The following is a 20,910-nucleotide window of genomic DNA, read 5'->3' on the forward strand; positions in this document are numbered from 1 at the left end:
TCCACCTCCCTCTCACGCCTTCATCTTCTGTGTCTCCTGTCTCTCCATCTTTTATCCTTCCACATTCCTCCCCTCTCTCCATCTTCCATCTCACTGTTTCCCTTTGACTTCAGCCTTGCATCTTCCCATCCGTCCGTCTTCCACCCTTCCATCTCTCCCCACCTTTCCATTTCCCCCATCCCTTTATCTCCCATCCTTCCACCTCCCTCCCATCCCTACACATTCCCTCCCAGTCCCCCGTCTCTCCCGCCTCTCCCTTCTTCTTCTCCTCCTCCTCCTCCTCCTCCCCCGTCCCCCCCGCGCCTCCTCCTCCTCCTCCCCCGCCCGGTACCGCATTGCCGTAGTGCGGGGGGCCGCTGCATTGCGCTGCCGCCGTCGATAGGTGGGCCCCTCCCGCGGAGATAAAGGCGGCGGAGCCCAAGCCGGCAGCCTCTGGCCGCCCCGACCGCCGCCCCGGTAAGAGCTGCGGGACCCCGGCGGGATGGGGGGGACAACCGGGATGCAGGGGGGTGTCCTGCCCCAGGGGCTGCGGGGGATCAGTGCCCTCCCCACCCCGTGCGTGGGTGCTGTCAGCCCCTGGGGTGGGGGGTACCCCGAGAAGGGAAAGGATGGGGCTGGACCATTCCTTCATCCCGCAGGTGCGTCTTCCCGCAGGTGGGAAATAACACGCAAGCCGTGGTGCTTCAGAACATGAAAATCCTTCTAAAGGTTGTGCATGAGGAGGAAAACCTGATAATCCCCCCGAGCTCCCCCCTTGTTCCCCCCACCCTGCCTTTAGAATCATAGAATCCTCGAATGGTTTGGGTTGGAAGGACCTTAAAGATCAGCTCGTTCCAACCCCCCTGCCATGGGCAGGGATGCCTTTAGCTCCCTAGGGAAGGAATAAAAAAAAAAATCCCCAATTCCCAAAGAGATCCTGCATCTCCCCCCGTGTGCCAGGGGTCTGCAGGGGGGAGAGGGACCCGCACCCAGGACTGGGAGCTCCGGGACCGGGCATCACAGTGGAGCCGCAAAACGGCCAGATCCGGGCTGGCTGGGTTCAAGGGCAGGAGGGACCGGACAGCCGCGGCTCCTGCTGCCCAGGGAAGCTTCTCGCTGGGAATGTTATCACCCGCATGACTGAATCGCTATTAGAGCAGCAAACTCCTCCTGACCTCCTTTACTTCTATGGGCAGATTCGTGAAATTGGATTTTATTAGACGTCAGATTAAAGCTCCTAATTGTGCCCGGTTTGTGTGCAGCTGCAGAGTCATGGCAACGCCGGGAGATGCCAGGACAGCTCCCCGGATACATCCGTTTGCGTTTTTAGCCTCCTCCCTCTGTTCCATCCAGTTTCATGGCAGCAAAATATAATAAACCCCCCCAGTGCAGGCTCAGAGGAGCCCTCGGCAGCCCCACTGTTGGCAGCCCTGCTTGGGGGAGCAGGCGAGGGCTATTTTTGTCCACCCCATTTTGCAGACGCCCAGTTGTCACCTGAACTGTGCCCAGCTGGGGAGTGGTGAGGGCAGCCCGGGAGGACGGGCACCCTCGGCTCCTCCCAGGGCACCCACGACATGGAGGAGATGCCCTCGGGTTTGGAAAGAGCGAGAAGGCAGCGGAAGCAGCGCTGAGTCGCAGGGAGGTTTTCCAGGGAGGAAGGGCACCTTCGAAGTATCGATGACGTAGCCCTGGGAACTGGGGGTCTCCGCGAGGGCGGTGGAGGGCAAGATGCCGAAAAACACGGCATCTTGCTGAGACTTGGAGGCTGGACGTGGCAGCCCGAAATAGCCCGGCTGGCCTCCTCCGGGGGCAGGCTGGCTCTGACCCAGCACGGGCAGAGCTGCCAGACGAGGCCGGGCACCCCCGGGCGCGTTGGTCCAGCGGGAAGGTGGGGCGAGGGGAGGACAGCCTTTCCCGAAGGGCTGGGAGGGGGCTGGCACAGGGGGGCTCTTTTGACGCCTGCCTCTTTCCCCGCAGCCTCCCCCAAAAGGCAGCTGCGTTCCCCACCGCCCTCCCCAGCGCCGCCCGCCCCGGCCAGCCCCGCGTAGCCCAGCAGCATGGGGAAGGAGAAGACACACATCAACATCGTCGTCATCGGGCATGTGGACTCTGGGAAATCCACCACCACCGGGCACCTCATCTACAAATGCGGGGGCATCGACAAACGGACCATTGAGAAATTTGAGAAGGAGGCTGCCGAGGTGAGGAGTCCGCCCCTCAGCCTGCCCCCAGCCCGCATTCCCTCCCGCGGGGATGCTCCACGCTGATCCCCACGAGTATCCCGCAGGCAGTATTCCCCTTTTGCTGGTGCTGCCCTTCTCTTACCTTCTATTTCTCCCTTTGTTCCCATCTATTTTTCTCCCTTTGCACCCCTGGGTCTTCCCGACTTCTCTGGCCTTGGGAAAATAGGCCATTTGGGCGCTCGCCACCCTCTTTTCCGGAGCTGGGGGACTCCCAGCTGCCGGCTGTTAATGAGGGCAGGGGCACGGCGAGGTCTGCAAGATGGGTTAGGGAACCAGCAGTAATCACCAGGATTCTGGAAAAGCCACAAATCATGGTGCTTCAAGGCATGAAATTCCTTTTAAATACGGTGCACGGGGGGGAAAACCTGATAATCCCTCACTGCCGAGGTCAGGGCTGCCTGAATTTCACTCCCAAGCATCAGCTTCCAGCGCCTGCTGGGGACAAGGTGCAGCATCAGCTGAACCACTCATTTGATCCGGTTGAAAAACCCCATTCCCATTTTCCTCAGGCAGGTGGTCTGGTGTGTAGTTTGATTGGTAGCCTATGCTACAGAAAAGCTGGCTAGAAATCTGAGCATTTAAGTTAAATTCTTTTGTTTGACCCTTATAATGGGGGCATTTGTAACAATTTTATCGTGCGTGCATTTAGAAGCTGTCACACAGCAGAGCACCACCCGATACCTGCAATGTGGCAAAGCCCGAGGTTAAAGAGGAAGAAACAGTCTTGGGAAGAAAAATGTGAATTGGGAGTACTGAGAAATTAATGATGGTAAATTCTAGAGAGGTGGGTGAGCCGGGAACAGCCTGGCTGTGTTATCCATAGGGCAGCTCCTGTCACTCAGAAGATGGCTTGTCGTCATCGCTCTGGGAATCTTTAATGCAGATACCCCTCCTTTCTCCTTTCTTTTTTTTTTTTTTTTTTTTTTTTCTGGTCAAGATCCCACATTTCAGTCACCAAAAAAAATTTACAGAGCTGCCACTCTTGATTTCACATTTTGCTGTCTGTCTTAACCTTTTTAATTTGCTGATAGCATCTGAGCTAAATCCCTTATTTTCCTGCCTTACTTTCAGCCTTTTTTCCCCATCCTTGAGCAAAGAGCCTATTCCTTCATACAAAATGATCCCTTTCCCTTGATTTAAAATGATTGCTGATATCCTTCCATAAATTCCCCCCTTTACCTATAAGGTCAGATAAGGCATGATAAGGTTATCGTCGATGTGATTGCAGTGGTTTTAATTGAACAGACACTTTCACTGACTTGCCAGGATCCGCGGGCACCGGAGGCTGCTATTAATAGCCTATTGACTGAGCTTACAGACTCCATTTTCTGATGCAGGGCTGGGGAAGGGTTTGCTTCCATTAGGTGGCATTCACAGGAAATGGAGGCCTGCGTGCACCCAAAAAGCCAACAAAAAACCCAGGGTCTGTTATTTTATTTAAGAGAAAAGAGTGAGGATTTCTCCCTTTTTTTTCTTCTGATTCAAGGGCAGAAGTAACAGTATCTCTGAAAGAGGAGTTGTTCTGTTTTTAAAAAAAAATAAATAATCAGTATTTGTGGCCTCCAAATAGAAAGCTGTCCCTCCGCTGGGGTTTGATCAGGGAAAATCAGGCTATTTCTGGCACTGAACAGGGAAGGTATTGTGCAGAGCTAGATAATACCCTGGGTTTTTCAACACCAGCTCTGGGTAACTGAATACACCCCGTGAAAGGAGGGAAACTGCTTGCTAAATAAAGGATCTCATTTGTCTTCACGTTACGTGTGATGCCGAGCTCTGGGGGGGGTCTCACACGTGATGAGCAGCTGGTTGTGTGTGTGGACATGGCTGATGGCAAGAAGGTGCTGATTCCCACTCATCTGCCATGGGAGAGCCAGGGGTCTACTCTGTGCCTCAGTTTCCCCTTCCGGAAGGGAGGGAATAGGCTGCTGATGGGGGAGAGGCTGCGGGATGTGCTGATTGACCTCCTGCCCGAGAAGAGCCCATTGTTAATGCAATGCACAAATGCACCATTCCCTGCTGTATCTCCATCCCCAGCAGTAAATGAGCACACTCTGATGACTCCACCCTGTTCCCTGGGAAGGGGGAGTTTGATGTGCATGCTGGAAAGGGTTAACTAGGCCCCATCCCTGGAAGTGTTCAAGGCCAAGTTGGATGAGATTTGGAGCAACCTGGTCTAGTGGAAGGTGCCCCTGTCCATGGCAGGGGGGTTGGAATGAGATGACCTGTGAGGTCTTTTCCAACCCAAACCATTATTTGATTCTAAAAACCTCCAAGCTCCTGCTCTACCCCCTCCCTAAATCCAGTGTCAGGAGGATGCTCAGGAGCAGAGACTTGATTCTGGATTTTTCCATCCCAGTGAGAGCTCACAGCTTCCCAGTGGAGATGGGGCATCACCTCCTCGACCTGGCATCCCCTCTGAGGAGGGGAAGTCTTGCCCCTGGCTTTAGGATTTTGCCTGTAATCCTCCAGAGCAAGCTGCAAAGTCATCGCAGCACTCAGCTGTTATGAAACAGGCTGTCACCATTAATTCCTTGTGCTGGCTGGAAACAGGGCTGGAGTGTGGGAGATGGAGCAGACCAGCCCCCAGGCATGGTGTGGGCAGGTTTAGACGTGATGCTGCCTTCTCTTTCTTGGGGAGTCTCATCACTGGAGCCTTTGGTACCTGCCACTGGGAAGTGCTTCCCTCTGACCGGTGATTGGTAATGGGCCAGAAGAAACTGTGCTTGCAGAGAACAGAGGGATGGATGGATGGGAGCAGGGTATCACAGCTCTGACCTTGCATAGCAGTAGACCATTAAATCATCTGCAAATGACCTAAATTCCTTTCTCTGCCTTAAAACTCCCTTGTATCTGAGGCCAAGAGCTGAAGGCCGCGGCCCATTTTAACCCCTCGCTTTGGCCAGGCTCCTCTGACTGCCCCAGCACACAGCGGGGTCAGCAAGGGTGGGCTTGTTGTGCCCCATCTCCACCTCGGCAGGATCCCAGCTCAGACTGGGAGCATGACCTCCATGCTGGAGGGAAATCCAGCTCTCCCTGGTGCCATGACGTCAAAGGGCTCCAACCCAAAGGAGAAGGCACTTCAGAAGTGCCACTGTGGTTTTACCAGGGAATGTGCTTTATCACTGGCAGAAAGATTTACTGGAGCTAATCTCCCCCAGCATGATTTCCTGCATTACAATGTTGGCTGAGATTTTGGCCATTTGGCAACGACAGTTGGTCTGGCTGCAGCTCACAGTAGCTTTTCCTGTGAATTTGCACACTCTGTGGCAAAAATCAATCACATTTCTATTCTGCTCGTAGCAACCATCCCTCATTTCATTTTCTTTTAACCCATTCCACTCCTACACCCCTGCCAGTTTTGGGCTCGCTCATGCAGCAATGCCCTTTCCCCCTAACCAGCTGCCTCACAGGTCTGAGTCATGGATTAAAATCACAGAATCAGAGAATCATTTAGGTTGGAAAAGCCCTCTAAGATCGAGTCCAACCATTAACCTAGCACTGCCAAGCCCACCACTAGACCATGTCCCTTCATATGCATCTCTGTGAAACCATGGGAAATAAAACAAAATAAATCCCATAAACAGACCTTTTTCAATAACTCCATTAAGGTGAGGAGATGGGATAAGTATATAAATATCCTCTCAGAGACATCTAGTGTGACAAGAAGCAGCTTTCCATGTCTCTGTACAGGATTTCCCAGCAGCAGTGCAGTATCCTGGTGTTTCATGGAGGAGTCCTCATGGGTTGCTGCCTTCAGGTCCTGCCCATCCAGCCCTACTCACAAATTCACTTCATTCCAACCTCTCCTGCATCCTGTTGAGGAACATGTTGAGAGCAACATCTCCTTTCCCCTGTATTTATTAGTAAATAGACCACAGCTCTCACTGAATTTAGGGAATTTTGCCTTTAATGTTTGCAGTGTGACCCTGTGTGAGCTTGGGAAGTGCCCTGATGGGTGGGAGGCCATCAGCAGTGCTGTGGGCTTGGGTTTCTCACTGGTTCTTGCCTCTGTGTTGGCTAGATGGGGAAGGGGTCCTTCAAATACGCCTGGGTGCTGGACAAGCTGAAGGCCGAGCGTGAGCGTGGCATCACCATTGACATCTCGCTGTGGAAGTTTGAGACCACCAAGTACTACATCACCATCATTGATGCCCCTGGCCACAGGGACTTCATCAAGAACATGATCACTGGAACCTCCCAGGTGAGAAATGGGGCCCAGGGGGCGGGGGCTGCTGGAGGGGGGAGGCTGAGCCTTGTTCACAAGCCCAAGGTCACATAGGTGCAGTGGGAGTCCTTTTGGAGGTGGGGAGTTGAGAGAGAAAACATTGAGGAGTGTCCAGCAGGGTCCACCCAAGAGACTGATGGCACCAGAGACCCAGCATGCCAGGGTCCTGCACCTCCCTGGGTGTCTGGGACAAAGGGTGTCTTTGGGCACAAAGAGGGGGTTTCTCCACCCCATTTCCACCCACGTGAGAAGGTGGGATGAATGTGGCCTGCCTGGGATCTGGGATACTGTGAGCTACAGGCCTTTGTGTGAGGGTATCTCCACATTATTTTAGCCTCAGCCAAATGAGATATACAGGAAACTTCCAACAGTCCACTAGGTTTTATTGGATAAAGGAGGCTCCACAGATCTTTTCTCCTTCCTTTTCCTCAAAACAGCTGTCTTTGTCGCACATCATATTGCCAGACCCAATGGTCTACCCTTCCTGAGTAGGGTGGTTTCCTTTCATTGCACTGTGGGACATTCCTGCATCTCCCTGTGACTGGTGGGTGCTGGGTGAACCCCAGCACATGCCCAGTGAGATTTCCATTGAGGTGCCAGCTGGGCTGGGCCTGGCTTTTTGCCAAACCCAGGCAGCTTCTGCTGTGTATTCTGGGTACAAAAGTAATCTGGGGAACAGTTTCCATGGCTGGAGTCACACCCATCACCCACAGAGGTTTTTTGTAAGACTTCAGGGGGGTTTTAAATAAAACCTTGTCTGTAGATGATCAAGATGAGGTCCTGGTCAGAGTCTTGCATCCAAGAGGGATCCACCCCGGTTTCCCACTCGCAATGCACAATGTGGGTCTGGCAAGTCTGAAATAGCACAGCTGGGTCAGTTTTGAGGTGGATCATCAGGATTATGGGTAGCAGCTGGCAGGGAGTCATCTGGAACTCCCTCAAAGCCCTCAGGAGTGTCACCAGGGCCATGCTCTCTGGGGACAGCAGCAGCTCATTTGCTCTCTCCCCCTAGGCTGACTGCGCTGTCCTGATTGTCGCTGCCGGCGTGGGTGAGTTTGAAGCCGGCATCTCCAAGAACGGGCAGACCCGCGAGCACGCCCTGCTGGCTTACACCCTGGGGGTGAAGCAGCTCATCGTGGGCATCAACAAGATGGATTCCACAGAGCCCCCTTACAGCGAGAAACGCTACGATGAAATCGTAAAGGAGGTCAGCGCCTACATCAAGAAGATCGGCTACAACCCGGCCACAGTTCCCTTCGTGCCCATCTCGGGCTGGCATGGAGACAACATGCTGGAGCCCTCTCCCAATGTAAGTGTGCCTTGTGTTAGACTTCTCCCCCCACCCCGGGGATCCTGACCCGGACTGAAGATGAACTCTGTGCTCTGCAAACGTTTCATGTGCCCGTTGTGCACAAAGGCCCATGCTGGCAGCACAGATGATGTGCTATGGAGCTCTGCTTGGCCCTGGGCAGGATGAATGGGCTCACTGTTCATGGGTGCTGTGCCCTGGCCAGGCACCCCAGCAGCTAAACATGAGCATCTTCAGGAGATGATCTTGCTGGCTTTGCTTCTGGGCCGGGACTTGAAGTTTTTGCCTTGTCAGAACTCACAGTGACGTTAGAGCAGCAATTGTCACTCTCAGCAGGAGCAGCAGATGTGTTTTTAGGGCATTGTTTTCTGAGGGGAATAACACAGTCTGGTGTCAGGCTTGGAGCAGTTCCCCCCTGCAGCCAGGCTCCCTCATGCTGGGTCTCAGTCCCCTTTCCCACTGATGCTCTGTGTCACTGTGATGGCCAAACCTCCAGTTCCAGTGCTGGGATCTCACTCCCACAGGTGATGTTTTCTTGAGGAAGTACCAGGTTTTCCATGCCAAACCCAAAGTTCTGTAGAGCATCCATTTGGGGCTGCTCCTTTTCCAGTTGGTTTTTACTCCCTCTGTGATGAGGATGGTGGGGAGACAAAGGCAGGGTGCTCTGGGGGGGGCCTGTGCCATCAGTTCACACAACAGAAGGAAGAGCTTAGGAAGGATGGAGGTTTTGGCAGACAGGCTGCCCATAACACTTGTTATTCTTACACTGGTTTTGTTGAAGGAAAAGCTACCCCAGGGTTAGTCTTCTAAAGAAGTGATGGGCTGGAAAGTCCTGGCCAGAGGAAGGTCCCTGCTCTTCTGATGACTTCTGTGTGACCTTGAGCAAGTTGCTCAGACCCCAGGAATCTCTTGTGAAACCAATGGGAAATTTGATCCTTAGGGGGACTTCAGGACATCACCTGTGGATTACAGGGCAGGGCTTTGTGACAAGGGAGGCAATCCATGAGTCCAGCAGCAACTGAGGGAGGTCAGGGATCACAAGCCTGGGTGAGGGGAATTCTGCAATGCGAGCTCACACAGTCACAAAACACAGCTCCTGCCCTGCACAGGAAGGGCAGCTCACTTGGGATGGTTTGGAAGGAAGGAATTATCGGTGTGCTTGGGAGATTCCTGTTCCCTGAGGAGCAGAGCTGGGATAAAGGTCAGCCACGGCCATGCCAAACCCAGCCCCGTGGTTCCTGGGTGCCTCAATCAGGCAGGCTCCAAATGTCAGCAGCTGCTGGGCTGGGAAGATGATCCTGAACAATTCTCCTATTAATAGGCTGCAGAGGGGAGGCACAGAGCAGGAGCTCAGTGGGCCCCTTCCTCCAGAGGGGTCTCAGGGCAGGTTCCCAGTGTAATGTGCTGCCTGACAGAAGGCAGGGGGTGAAATAACTCTCTCCTTTGTCCTAAGGAGGCAGCTGGCTTCTGGGTGCTGCCTGAGCTGGGGAATTGGGAAGAAAACCTGGCCTGGTCTGGAACAGCATGAGCTCTGCTGGAGAGGGTGCAGGGACAGACTCCTCCTCCCCATATTGCACCATCTCTAGGAAAGCTTAAGCAGGAACCTGGTGTAGATGTCTCTTCTCTCCTTCCTCGCCTGAAAAAGCTCTGATTATTTTCACTTGTAATTTCTGGACAGGTTTCACTGAAGCACAAGGCAGTCAAGTGACTTGTCTGTCTGTCAGGGGACTTATCAGAAAGTGGGGATTAGAGCCATGATGTCCCTGCAGTTCCTGTTGCCTCTGAGCAAGGGGGGTATGGTGGTATGTCAGGCTGGAACCAGCTCTGTGTGGGAGACTCCAGCCCACATCCCTGTTGCACAGAATCCCAAGGCCAGCTGCAAAAAAATGACAGCTGGGCCGTGCTTCCATCAAAGTTTTGCACTTGAGAGCTTTTTGGGAAATGGGGTGTTCTGTGAAGCAGCTTTGTGATGCTGCAGCTGGCAGAATGGGGCCGTTCCATGTGGTTTGGGAGACTTTCACCCCGTGGGATGCTGCAACCCAAACACGCCCAGTCTCTGGTGCTAGGGAGTGTGGTGGCCTGGGGCTGCAGCTTCAACACTGGGGTGCGTGGGTGGGGGTGTTGAGGTGCTCATGGGCTGGGGAAAGTCAGGGAAAGGCAACTGCTCTGTACAATAGACTTTGAGTGTAGAAGAGCTGGAGCTCAGCTGTTATTTTGGGGGGCCGGAGCCTGTCTACCTGCAGGGTTTGGTCAGATCCTGCTTTTGCCATAGGAGTGGTAGAGTAGGAATTGCTCCTTGGGAAGCAGATTTGGGGAATACATGACAGTGGTTTTATTTGGGTGGCCATAGGAGGCAGCACAAACCAGGTTTTACAGACGCTTTTCACCCTGAGGCCATGCTGAGGTTTCGAAGAGATTTGTTCCCGGAAGGTGTCTAAGTCTTTATCTGATTCTTGGCTTGTCAGAAGTTCCCTGGAGAGAGGGATGGCTCTGACAGCCAGGTGTCATGGGCAGAGGTGGTCATTTCCCCATGTGCCAGAGCTGTGTGGGACAGAGGGATGGGAGCTGTAGGCACTTGGTGGCTGTCATCCTCGAGAGCAGAGCCCGTGGGCAGGTGGCCACGGGGCAGCTGCTGGCACAGGTCCCTGCCTGGCGTTTGGGCCCTGCCACAGCAGAATGGGGGAAGGTCTGAGTCATCCTGCACATGACACGAGGCTCCCTCGATGCCTGGATGGAGTTTTCATTTAGCCAAGCTGTTGCCTGGTGCTGGATCTGGCTGCAAGGCAAGAGCTGCAGTGCCCTGGGAAGAACCTGCTGCAAAAGTGTCCCCAGGCTCCTCCTGCCACTGCCACCAAGAAAGACAAGTGGTGTCAGACATGACCCTCTGAAGGGGGCTGACCTGAATGCTTTGGATGCAGGCTGAATTCCCTGGCTGTGTCCAGTCTTTCCCTCTCTCCTTCCCAAAGCTGGTGCAGATTGCAGGACAGGAAACCACCCTTGGCATAGCCACATCCTCCAGGGATGGCTGTGAAGCTGGGGGCACTTTGGGGGTCTTGCTTCACCCCAGCTCCCCATGCCCACTGCACTGTGCCACTGGTGTTGGTAAGGGAAAAAAGCCACATCCACAAAGTGTGTGATGGATTTGGGACACACGGGAAGCATTTGACTCTGGAATGGGAAAATACTGTCTAACCCTCTCTGTGCAGAGGCAGGGGCATGGCCTTGCAGACTCTGATCTCTGCTTGTTGTATTAGGGTTGTCTCAGACCCAGGACTAAATTTTTCTTGCTAGCAAGCTCCAGGTGCTGCTACACCATCCAGATGTGCAGCATCATCCCAATAAAGCACTGCAGTTCCCTGCATTAAACCATGGCTGCTGCCGAGCACATTTCCATTCCTCTCCACCTCTTTCTGGCCAATTTTTAGTTTCAAAGGTCCAGTTTAGGTCAGGAGAAGGGAACATCTATGAAGAACAATCCTGCCTCTCAGCAGCTGGGTTTCCAGCATCCTCCCAAGCCAGGGGTTTAGAATCCAGACCTTGGGGGGGGGCGGGGGTGATAGCAAGACTGAGTGGGGAGAAGCGTTTGTCTGGGGCTCGCCTTGAAGGAACTTGGTTCCCAGGACTGAAGGTTGAGCACTTTGTAGCTGGGACTTGGCTGCAGACCCTGTGTTCCCTGTGCTGGAGGCAGCATTCCTGGAGGCTGGGATCCAGGCAGCTGGTGCAGTGCCCATGGACTGTGTTGGAAGTGGGGCTGTGAGTTTGCTGGCTTTAACCACTTCCATCCTTTTTCTCCTATTAATGGATGTCTTGCTCATTTCTAGAAGACAGAGGGAGATTGAGCAAAGGGGGGCAAATAAGCCTGCAGGGATGGTGGAGTGGAAGGAGCTCCCCAGCCCCCTGGTAAAGCCAGGACATGGCAGGACTGACTGTATGGAGGTTGTCCTGGTGGGACATCTCTCTGGGTTCACCTCTGGGTGCTGAGGACAGACACACTCAGTGAATGTTGTAAGTGTTCAAGGCCAAGCTGGATGGGCCTTGGAGCAACCTGCTCTCATGGAAGATGTCCCTGCCCATGCCAGAGGGGTGGAAAAAGATGGTCTTTAAGGTCTCATCCAACCTTGTGATTCCATGGTTCTCTGTTGCTGCTCTCTTCTCAGATGCCTTGGTTCAAAGGCTGGAAGGTGGAGCGCAAAGAAGGCAACGCCAGTGGCGTGTCCCTGTTGGAGGCCCTGGACACCATCCTGCCCCCGACCCGCCCCACAGACAAACCCCTGCGCCTGCCCCTCCAGGATGTCTACAAGATTGGAGGTGAGCCCTGCCACTCCTCTGCCTTAACTGGAGTCTTCATTCCATGGGAATTTGGGAATGACATTTCCAGGTGTTGGGAAACTGGAGGGATTTGATTCTTCAAACCAGAGATAATGTTGGAGAAAAGGGTGGTAGCTGCAGGGCAAAGGCCCCATTTGAGCCTGGGCTGTCTGGGGTGGAGGGGACATGCCCAAAGGTGCCCAGGGACCAGAAAGGACCAGCAGGTTTGTGAGCTGTCCCCAGGGAACACATGATGCCAAAATGGCTGCAAATTTGTGTGTCCCAGAGATCATGGCTGGCCAGGCAAGTTGGAGGCAGCAAAAAGCATTCTGTGACCCAGATGAGGGACAAGACCAGCAGGGAGGGCTGCTGAAGCTGGTGGAGCTTGGCTGTGACCTGCCGAAGCTTCCCAAATGCTGGTGTCCATCATCGGCACGTCCTCCTGGCGAGCTGTGCCAGCCATGTAGGGAGCGCCGTGGCTGACGCGTGTCCCCTTCCCTCTGGAGAGGTGATGGGGACACTTTGCTCAGCTATAAATACCCTGTGAGCTCTCTGACCTGCTGGCATAAGTGGACAGCACTGCTGACTCCCTGGGGCTGGATTAGGCAGGCACAGCCTTCTCCAGCCCATTCCCACACTTTTCCAAGGATACATGCACTGCAAGGGTTGAACATGGGATTTAGCAGGGTTTTTTATGCAGGCTGCTCTTGTTTGCAGTGGAGATGAAAAGTGGTTAGAGGTCTGTGTCCTCCCCTAGCTCAGCTGGGGCAAAGAGATCTGGTTTTACTGGGAGGCAGGTCCTTGGGGAGCTGAGACACCGTGGGAAGAGGGAAGGTGGAGGCAGCAGGGTGGATGTGGAGGAGCAGATGGGTCCAGCCAACCTTCTCAATCTCTTCAATGTTGTTTCTCTCCATCATTCTTCACCTGCCTCCAAAGGCGAATTTTCCCAAAGTCTCCTGGTGACACAGGCTGTAAAAGATCCCAATCATTTTCTGACTCTCATTTTCTGTCACAGCTGGTGGTGTGGCCGTCAGGGATGCGTACAGTGTTGTTGCACGCATGCTATGATGTCCTAGTCCTCCATGCAGGAGGTGCCACAGCTGCTCCAGGAGAAGAACTTTTGGGGCATGTGGATTGAGCAGGACTTTCTGACTGTGGGTTACTTCTTTTTTACAAAACTTTGAGTAGGAAGGATGGACTCATAACAATTTTCAATACCCCAGTGTTGATTTGCTGAAAACTTGGGGGTTTTGGGCAAGGAGCAAACATGTTCTTTGGTGAAAACCACCGAAGATGTCTTGCTTTTGCTGAATCCAGGCTCTGGCCCAGCTCTGACCAAGCAGATTGAACTTTGCTGCACTCTGTCCTTGTCTCTGCAGGGATTGGCACAGTCCCCGTGGGCCGAGTGGAGACCGGAATCCTGCGGCCTGGTATGGTGGTCACCTTTGCCCCTGTGAACATCACCACTGAGGTGAAATCCGTGGAGATGCACCATGAGGCCCTGAGCGAGGCTCTGCCTGGGGACAATGTTGGCTTCAATGTGAAGAACGTCTCGGTGAAGGACATCCGCCGTGGGAACGTCTGCGGGGACAGCAAGTCGGACCCGCCGCAGGAGGCAGCGCAGTTCACGTCTCAGGTGAGCAGGGCTGGTGATGCCACCATGCCTCATTTGCCACCATGCCCAAGCTCCCAGCCTTGCCATGACACTGCTCTGTCCCTCAGGTGATCATCCTGAACCACCCTGGCCAGATCAGTGCTGGCTACTCGCCCGTCATTGACTGCCACACTGCACACATCGCCTGCAAGTTTGCCGAGCTGAAGGAGAAGATCGACCGGCGCTCCGGCAAGAAGCTGGAGGACAACCCCAAGTCCCTGAAGTCGGGTGATGCAGCCATCGTGGAGATGATCCCTGGCAAGCCCATGTGTGTGGAGAGCTTCTCCCAGTACCCACCCCTTGGTAAGGGAACGGCTCTTTGGAGGTCTCCTGTGGAGGAGCATGAGGGCTCTGTGGGTGCAGAGCTCACATCAGACATGCTGAGCTTCTCCCAGCGGGATGGCGAGGGAGCTGAGGATGTTTTGTTGCTGCCCCATGTGCTGGTAGGCTGGGGTGGGGCAGGCTCTCTGCCGAGCTGAGTTTCCAAAGGCTGGGTTTTCCCTCTGGGAGCAACGAGGTTTCCTTCACAGTTACTAAACCCTGATAGTTTCTGAACACAGAAGCATTTTTCCAGTTTCCTCCTCTCTGCCCTAAAACAACTAGTCAGGAGAAGAAAGAGGGAAGTTTGCTCAGTGGAGGCCACCTTTTAAAGTAGGGAAGTGCCATGCTTGAGTTCTAGGATGGTTTGGATTGGAAGGGACATAAAAAAGCCATCTTGTTCCACCCCCTGCCATGGTCAGGGACACTTTCCACTAGATCAGGTTGATATTGCACATCTGGAAGCTTCAGCAATGCTGGGAGCTTGCAGAGAAGAGATGGGGTTTAAGTTTAAAAAATATTAATTTAAATAGAGGGGAGCCTCAGTACTCGTGGTCAGAGAAAGGATTCATAGCTCAGGAACCTGCTCCAAGGGCAGGGGTAACACATGGCACCATGAGTGGAGGTGTAGATCCCACTACCACTCTCCCAGAAGAGCTCAGCCTCAGAGTCTCACTTGCATTCCCCCTCTCTCTGTCCCTCAGGCCGCTTCGCTGTCCGTGACATGCGGCAGACCGTGGCCGTGGGCGTCATCAAGAACGTGGAGAAGAAGAGTGGTGGAGCCGGGAAAGTCACCAAGTCTGCCCAGAAGGCCCAGAAGGCTGGCAAATGAATCGTGGGCTCCCAGTGCATCGCGCAGAAACCATCCCTGACACCAGGACGCTGCCACCGTCTCCCCCGGGCGCACGTGTGCACATCAGCTTGTAAGAGTTTATATGTCAACGACTGGATGCTCACCATTAAGGTCCAGTGGAAATTCTTTAAAAGGAAAAGCATGTTCCAGCGTTTGTGAGGCTTCATGTTAATTTTACCAATAAAACTGGTGCAACATCCACAGTGGAAAAAAAACCAACCCAACAAAACCAGACAAACCCCCCCCTCCCAAAAAAAACCAAAACAAACCAACCAACCCAAAAGGTGTGGAGCTGTGTGTGTGTGCATCTGTCATTGAGAGGGGCTGGGTTGGGTGGGGATTGTGTAGTCCCACCTAGAGTAGATGGTGGGGTCGGCACAGGAGGGCCTGGGATGGAAGTAAGGAGGAAGGAGGGCAGTTGTGAGCCCATATTCAGGGCGTTAGCCAGCACCCAGCCCTTCCCCAGCTTGCACCCCTTGACCTGGGTGATTCCCCCAGCCTGAAGCAGCGACAGCTCTCACAGCAGTTGTGATACTCTCCTTAACCAGCTCAAGATTCTAAAATCATTTTCCAGGACCTTTATTATATTTTTTTCCATGCAAAATAGGCTTAAATTGACCTCCTAGTTATGCCACTGAAAGGAAGGAAAAGAGAGCACCCCATGTCTCCTGGAAGGGCGAGCAGCATCACTTTCGGTCTCTGTCATACCCCATCATCTTGGGAGCAGTGACTGAGACTGCCTTCTCTCCCCACCTGCTGCTCTGTCCCCAGGATCCCCCAGCCTTTTCCAAACAACTCAACAGCAACATTTCTTCCTGATTGAAGCCCAGACATGACTCAGGTCTCACAAGAAGCCCCAAAACTCATGGTCTTCACCCAGGGCAGTGTTTTGACTTCCATCACAATCTTGCAGCCCCAGGCAAGGTGTGCACCTCTCCCAGCTCCACTCAGTGCAGCTGTGCCAGTCCAAAGGGCTGTGGGTGCTGAGTGGTTGGGATTGACCAAAAAGCAACAGCCAGGAGCTGTGAGGGGAAAAGAGTGGGAGCACCGAGTGTGAGGAGGAGCAGTAGATGGTACAATGGACCAGGCAGAAGAGGGAGGTGGTGTGAGAGTTGTGCTGCCACTACAGCATTGTGGGGATGTTTCCAAGGGCCATTTCCTCCCTGGAGGAGGCATTAGCAGCGTGCTGGGGCATCCTGAGCTTGTCTGTGCCTCTGACTTGGCTTTCAGGAAGAGACAGTACTGGGAACAGGCGGCCCTACATAGTCTCTGTGAAGGGCAGCATCGTGCGAGGCCCTTCCCAGGAGAGCTCCAGAGGCACAAATATCATCACTGCTGTTTGTGCCACAAAGCCCTTAATGATCCTAATTAACATCTGATGCTCTGCAGCACTGAGTGTCCCCAGGCAGAGCCTCAAGGAGCTGACATCAAGCTGAATTACAGAGAGCTCTGCATGAACTCACCCTGCCTGCTCCCCAGACACTCTCCCCATCCCATGTCCGGGTCTGACAGCCACGGACATGGACCGGCTCCCTGGGCTAAAATCCCCAAAACTGTGCACAGGCCACCAAGGCTCCTCACCCCTCTCCGCACACCCCACATCCACCAGCTTCATCCACAGAAACCAATTTGATGCCAAAGGTCTTTGCAGTACTCGGCTCTCTGAAGTGCTGTGTCCTTGGCATTCCACAAATTGGAAGAGGATCTGGGGATCCCTGCGAGGCACAGCACAGCCACGGGGGAAGGCTGTTTTCCCACTGATAGTTTAATCTCATCTTCCAGCTCCTCCTGCATTTCCCAGTTCCCAAGGCGTGTTTTCCCTGAGACAACTTGTGCCTCTTCCTGGGTATTTGCAAGCAGGGGAACATCCTCATGTGCATGATTTTCCTGCATCCTTAAAAGCAGCACCAACAGGAACTCCTGTGGGAATATCCCTCCCACGCTGTTCAGGAACCTCCAGCTCCCTGGTGCCCCATGGAAGCCAGCTGCTGGCACAGCAGGAGTGAGCACCACCGTGGGGTCAGGGGGGGGACAGAGAAGAGCAGGAGCAAAGTCTGCACCTCTCCTGCTATTTTAAAAGCAAATACAGGCTTGACAAAACCACGGCTACGTTTCCATAGAAATATGCCAGGGGAGCTGTGAAAGATACTCTGGGAGCACTGCACAAGTGGTGAGGTAATTAATGATGGAACTGCAGAAAAGCAAAAATATAAAGCCAGAGGACTTAACTCAGACTTGCTCATGGCTCAGAGCAGGGCCAAATTTTCAGCCTCATTTAAGTGTGGGTTGGCACCCCAAGTGATCTGCAGGAGCAGAAAGAAGAGATGGTGCCTGAAGTGAGATCTCAGCAATAGCAGCAGCGTCCCCTATTTTGGGAGGTTTGGGTCAGGATCTTTAGCGAGACAGAATTAACAGATATATTGTGATTTAAACCTACTTCAAAGCATAAGCATTTTCCCAAAAGAAAAATATGCTGCATTCCTGGGCATCTCAACGCAGTATCAGTGAAGCCACAGCCTGCCTCCAGCCAAACCTTGGGTTTGAATCCCTTTTGGATCAGTGTTTTGGGACTGGATCAACAACCCACCACGTGCAAATCATTGCCTGGCCCCACAGGGCTTGCAGGCAAACAAGCAATGGTGCCCTTAGTTTGACATGATCCACTTTGGGATCCTACCAAAATGATAAGCAACCCAACAGGCCCCTGAACTGGACCACAGGTGGATTTTGGCAAAAAATTTTGAGCAGTGAGCTCAAGCTGATTTTGGAACTATCAGCACCGTGTCAGAGCAGGTGGGTGTACGTGACCCATGGCAGGTGATAGAGCTGTGGTGGTGAGATGGATTTCAAAATACCAAATTCTCCTCCAGTTGCTCCCTGCCATGGGCAGGCATGCTGGGGCAGGCATGCTGGGACCCCACAACCCAGAGCTCAGAGGCATTTTTTCATAGCAACATTTATTGTTTTGGAGTCATTTTCCATCCCAGTCCTCCCTGAAGGCGTCGCGGTGGCTGCTTCCCGTCGCAGACTCATCGGTGCCATCTCGTGGAAACGGGGACAAAGTCCTCCTGGAACAGCTGCCAAGCAGAGGAAATCCAGACCCACGTCCCTGATCCTGGCAAGGCAGCACGTCCAAAGCAAAAAGAACAGCCCGGGGAGACGCATTGAGGACCAGAGTTTGCAAATGTGATTGTATTTCCTGAAATTAAAAACTGGTGGGAGGAAAATTACTCGAGGTTGTAGGAAAGTCAAAAACCATCAGGGTGGGCTCCACTGTACAGCTGGGGATCAGCTCTTCAAGAGAAGAGAACCCAAAGGACCTGGAAGAAGAGGGAAGAAGAGAGAGGTGTGTGAGGCTGGATGTGAACCAGCACCCAGTTTCCCAAAGGGACATAATCTCCACGGTGCAGCACAGCCTGTGCACAGCATGGCACTGATGCCTTGGTGGGGGTTTCTGATGGAGAAGGGAAGATCCCAGGAATGGGACCATCCTTCAGGTGTGAATGGACACCTCTGCCAAACCCCAGCCTGGTGCTGGCTGCTCTTGTGGCATCCACCGGAGATGAAGGAATGAATACTTCTTCTTTCCCACCTCTACCCTCGTGTCTGGCTGTGTGCTGTTAATAATTTAAGGTAAGTTTTCTTAATCCGCTGGAGCTGATTGGCTGACTCAGCAGGCATTTGGGGCTGCTCTAAAAAATTTATAAGGCTTTTGCAAGATTGCAAGTGGAATCCAGGCTGCAGATGCTGAGCTGGGGGAATTCGAACTGCCTGGTGCCCTTCTGCACTTGGAGGGGAGTTAAAGCATCAGCCACAACCTCTTGTCAGCCTGGGCAGGTCCCTGCAGAGAGGGGGCACAGGCCACACATCACTGGCGTGCAGGAAACCTCTCCAGTCAGGGCAGTTGCTCTCCCATGGCTCCGTCATCTGTCACCAGATTTTGCTGAACCCTAACCCCACGCAGGCAGTGAGGTCCTGCCTGTCTCCTGCTGACTCAAAAGTCTTAGTGGCACCTGGAGCATTTCAACAGCATTTGAAGACACACCCCACTAAGGGAGAAAAGCAAATGAGCATCTCCTGACCTCCCATTCCGTTTCTGCTGCCTTGGTTGTCAATGTCACTGACTGTCAGGGAGGTCAAGGTGCCCTTCAGCCCAGAATTCCCAGAGGACATCACCCAAGGGGGTTCTGCCATCGCCTGCTGGAGATGGAGATGCTGAATCATCTGTGGTAGAGGTGGGAACGATGCACATGCAGCACAAAGTGACTACACGACCTCAGAAAGTGACTTCATCACTGACCGATGTCTTTCCTTGTGTCCCAGCAGGTGCTTCTCCTCTCGTTGGGAAGCTGCACAGCACATTCCACCTTGCAAAGCTGCACTGCCAGTGGGCAGCTCTCCATCCAGCGTGGGTGTGAATCACCTCTGCTCTGCTCTCCAGCCCAAATGTCTGGGCTTGGCCTCTTTCTGAGCAGATCCACACAACGTTGGGCACTCAGGTCTGAGCAGATGGGGCTGGGGCCATCCCCACAGCCTAGGCAGTGCCTGGCCCAGTGGGGATGAGGAGCTCTCCCTGGGTTTAGCCTCCTTGGGGCTGGACACAAATGCCTCAGACTAAACCTTCTTAGGAAAAGAGGGTGGGCCAGACCAAAAGTTGGGGCAAAAGGCTGATCAGGGCAGAGAACATCCTATGCCTGGGTGGGTCTCACCTCTCCATCCCGCTTCCATCACACCCCCTTCACAAAGTCCATCAGCCATCCTTGGCCCCAGAGGTACAAATTCAGAGAGGAGGGTGGCAAACCAGGCCCTCCCCTCTCCCCCCTGGCATTTTGTAACATGCCAAGGAGCAAACCTGGGAGTTTTTGACTCATTTCCTTTAACCACCTCCCTCCGCATTCCCCCAGTGTGAGATCCACATTTTCAGGTGCATCTGCAGCCAAGGGAGTACAAAGCAGCAGCTCTGGCCAGGGCAATGCACCACGTCCCATCCTTCTCTTGGCCTGTGCCCTACCCTGTGCAGAGATATTGCTGAGCTGAAGAGAAACTGGAGCTGTAGCACAGCCCAGGGTCCAGCTCCGGGCCAGACCCCGCCCTTCTGCCTCGGGTAGCATTTGGCCACCACTCCGATGTTTTACGTAGAGGTACAGCAGCATCTTCAAATAACTCATTTCAGCTCTGCTCACAAACACTCCTTTGCTGCCTACAAATTTAGGATGGCCTGGTTTTGCTTAGTCTAAATGATTTGCAATCATCCCATGTCTGGCACTATTCTCGTGCCTTATATCTGCTAAATGTTCTCTGCAGTCCCGGCCAGCCACAGCCGAGCACTAGAGTGATGAGTCTGGAAGCAGCCAGGCTTTGGGATGGGAGTACAAGTAGGGGAAAGAGAAGACGACGATCCCCGGATATCAGCTTTGTGGGGATGTGATGGGTGTGACAGCAGTTACTTCGCACAAGCTGCGGGTTTCTGAGCTGGGTTTTGGTGTGGGGCGGCAGTGCAGGGGACACAGGAGTGTCTGTGCCAGCCCTGCCACCTCTCACACATCAGCGGGATGGGAAGATCCTCTCCAACGCGCGCCAGCTCCTGGGACACAGCCTGGAATTCTCCCCCAGCACCGACCTGAAGGACTGCGGTGACAAGAGAGGGCGGCTCATGCCGGGCGGGAGGCGGCTGTGATTTATGGGGCCGCACCGGCCCCTCGGATGCTCCGAGCGGTTCCCATTAGAGCGATGGCTGGGAGGGAAGCGCTGCCGCAGGTCGATAGCTTTGGTGTCCTCCCCGCCCATAAATCTCCGCGGGAACCACGGGGGATGTGCAGGGAGCGGGGACAGGGAGGGGCGGCTGAGGCTGAGCGCGTCTCCCGGTGCGGCTGAAGTCCCTCTCGCGGGGTGGCCCGGGCAGCCGGGCTGTGCCCAGCTGACAGCTCCTGTCAGGCTACAGACACAGCTCAGTTTTAAAGCTGCCTCCCTTGCTCTGCCTGCACACGCAGGCGAGCACACAGAGATGCTGAATGAGAGGTT

The 20,910-nt window shown here is 53.8% G+C and overlaps 1 protein-coding gene across 1 annotated transcript; it reads left to right on the top strand.

The window, feature by feature from the left end:
* The first annotated feature begins 294 nt into the window (after positions 1–294).
* On the top strand, positions 295–15,090 carry EEF1A2 (eukaryotic translation elongation factor 1 alpha 2). The gene is made up of 8 exons (XM_010396867.3): positions 295–456; positions 1,957–2,180; positions 6,244–6,423; positions 7,460–7,756; positions 11,914–12,064; positions 13,444–13,700; positions 13,787–14,021; positions 14,741–15,090. Exons 2-8 carry the CDS (start codon positions 2,037–2,039, stop codon positions 14,866–14,868), a joined length of 1,392 nt encoding a protein of 463 aa, XP_010395169.1. The 5' UTR covers positions 295–456; positions 1,957–2,036; the 3' UTR covers positions 14,869–15,090.
* Positions 15,091–20,910: the final 5,820 nt, after the last annotated feature.

Source organism: Corvus cornix, chromosome 20 (genome assembly GCF_000738735.6).
Source record: "Corvus cornix cornix isolate S_Up_H32 chromosome 20, ASM73873v5, whole genome shotgun sequence".
Taxonomy (NCBI): domain Eukaryota; kingdom Metazoa; phylum Chordata; class Aves; order Passeriformes; family Corvidae; genus Corvus; species Corvus cornix.

Coding starts and splice junctions, on each gene's coding strand:
- EEF1A2 (XM_010396867.3), top strand. CDS start 2,037: ATGGGGAAGGAGAAGACACACATCAACATCGTCGTCATCGGGCATGTG. Junction 6,424..7,459: donor TGATCACTGGAACCTCCCAG/GTGAGAAATGGG, acceptor CTCTCCCCCTAG/GCTGACTGCGCTGTCCTGAT. Junction 7,757..11,913: donor TGCTGGAGCCCTCTCCCAAT/GTAAGTGTGCCT, acceptor CTCTCTTCTCAG/ATGCCTTGGTTCAAAGGCTG.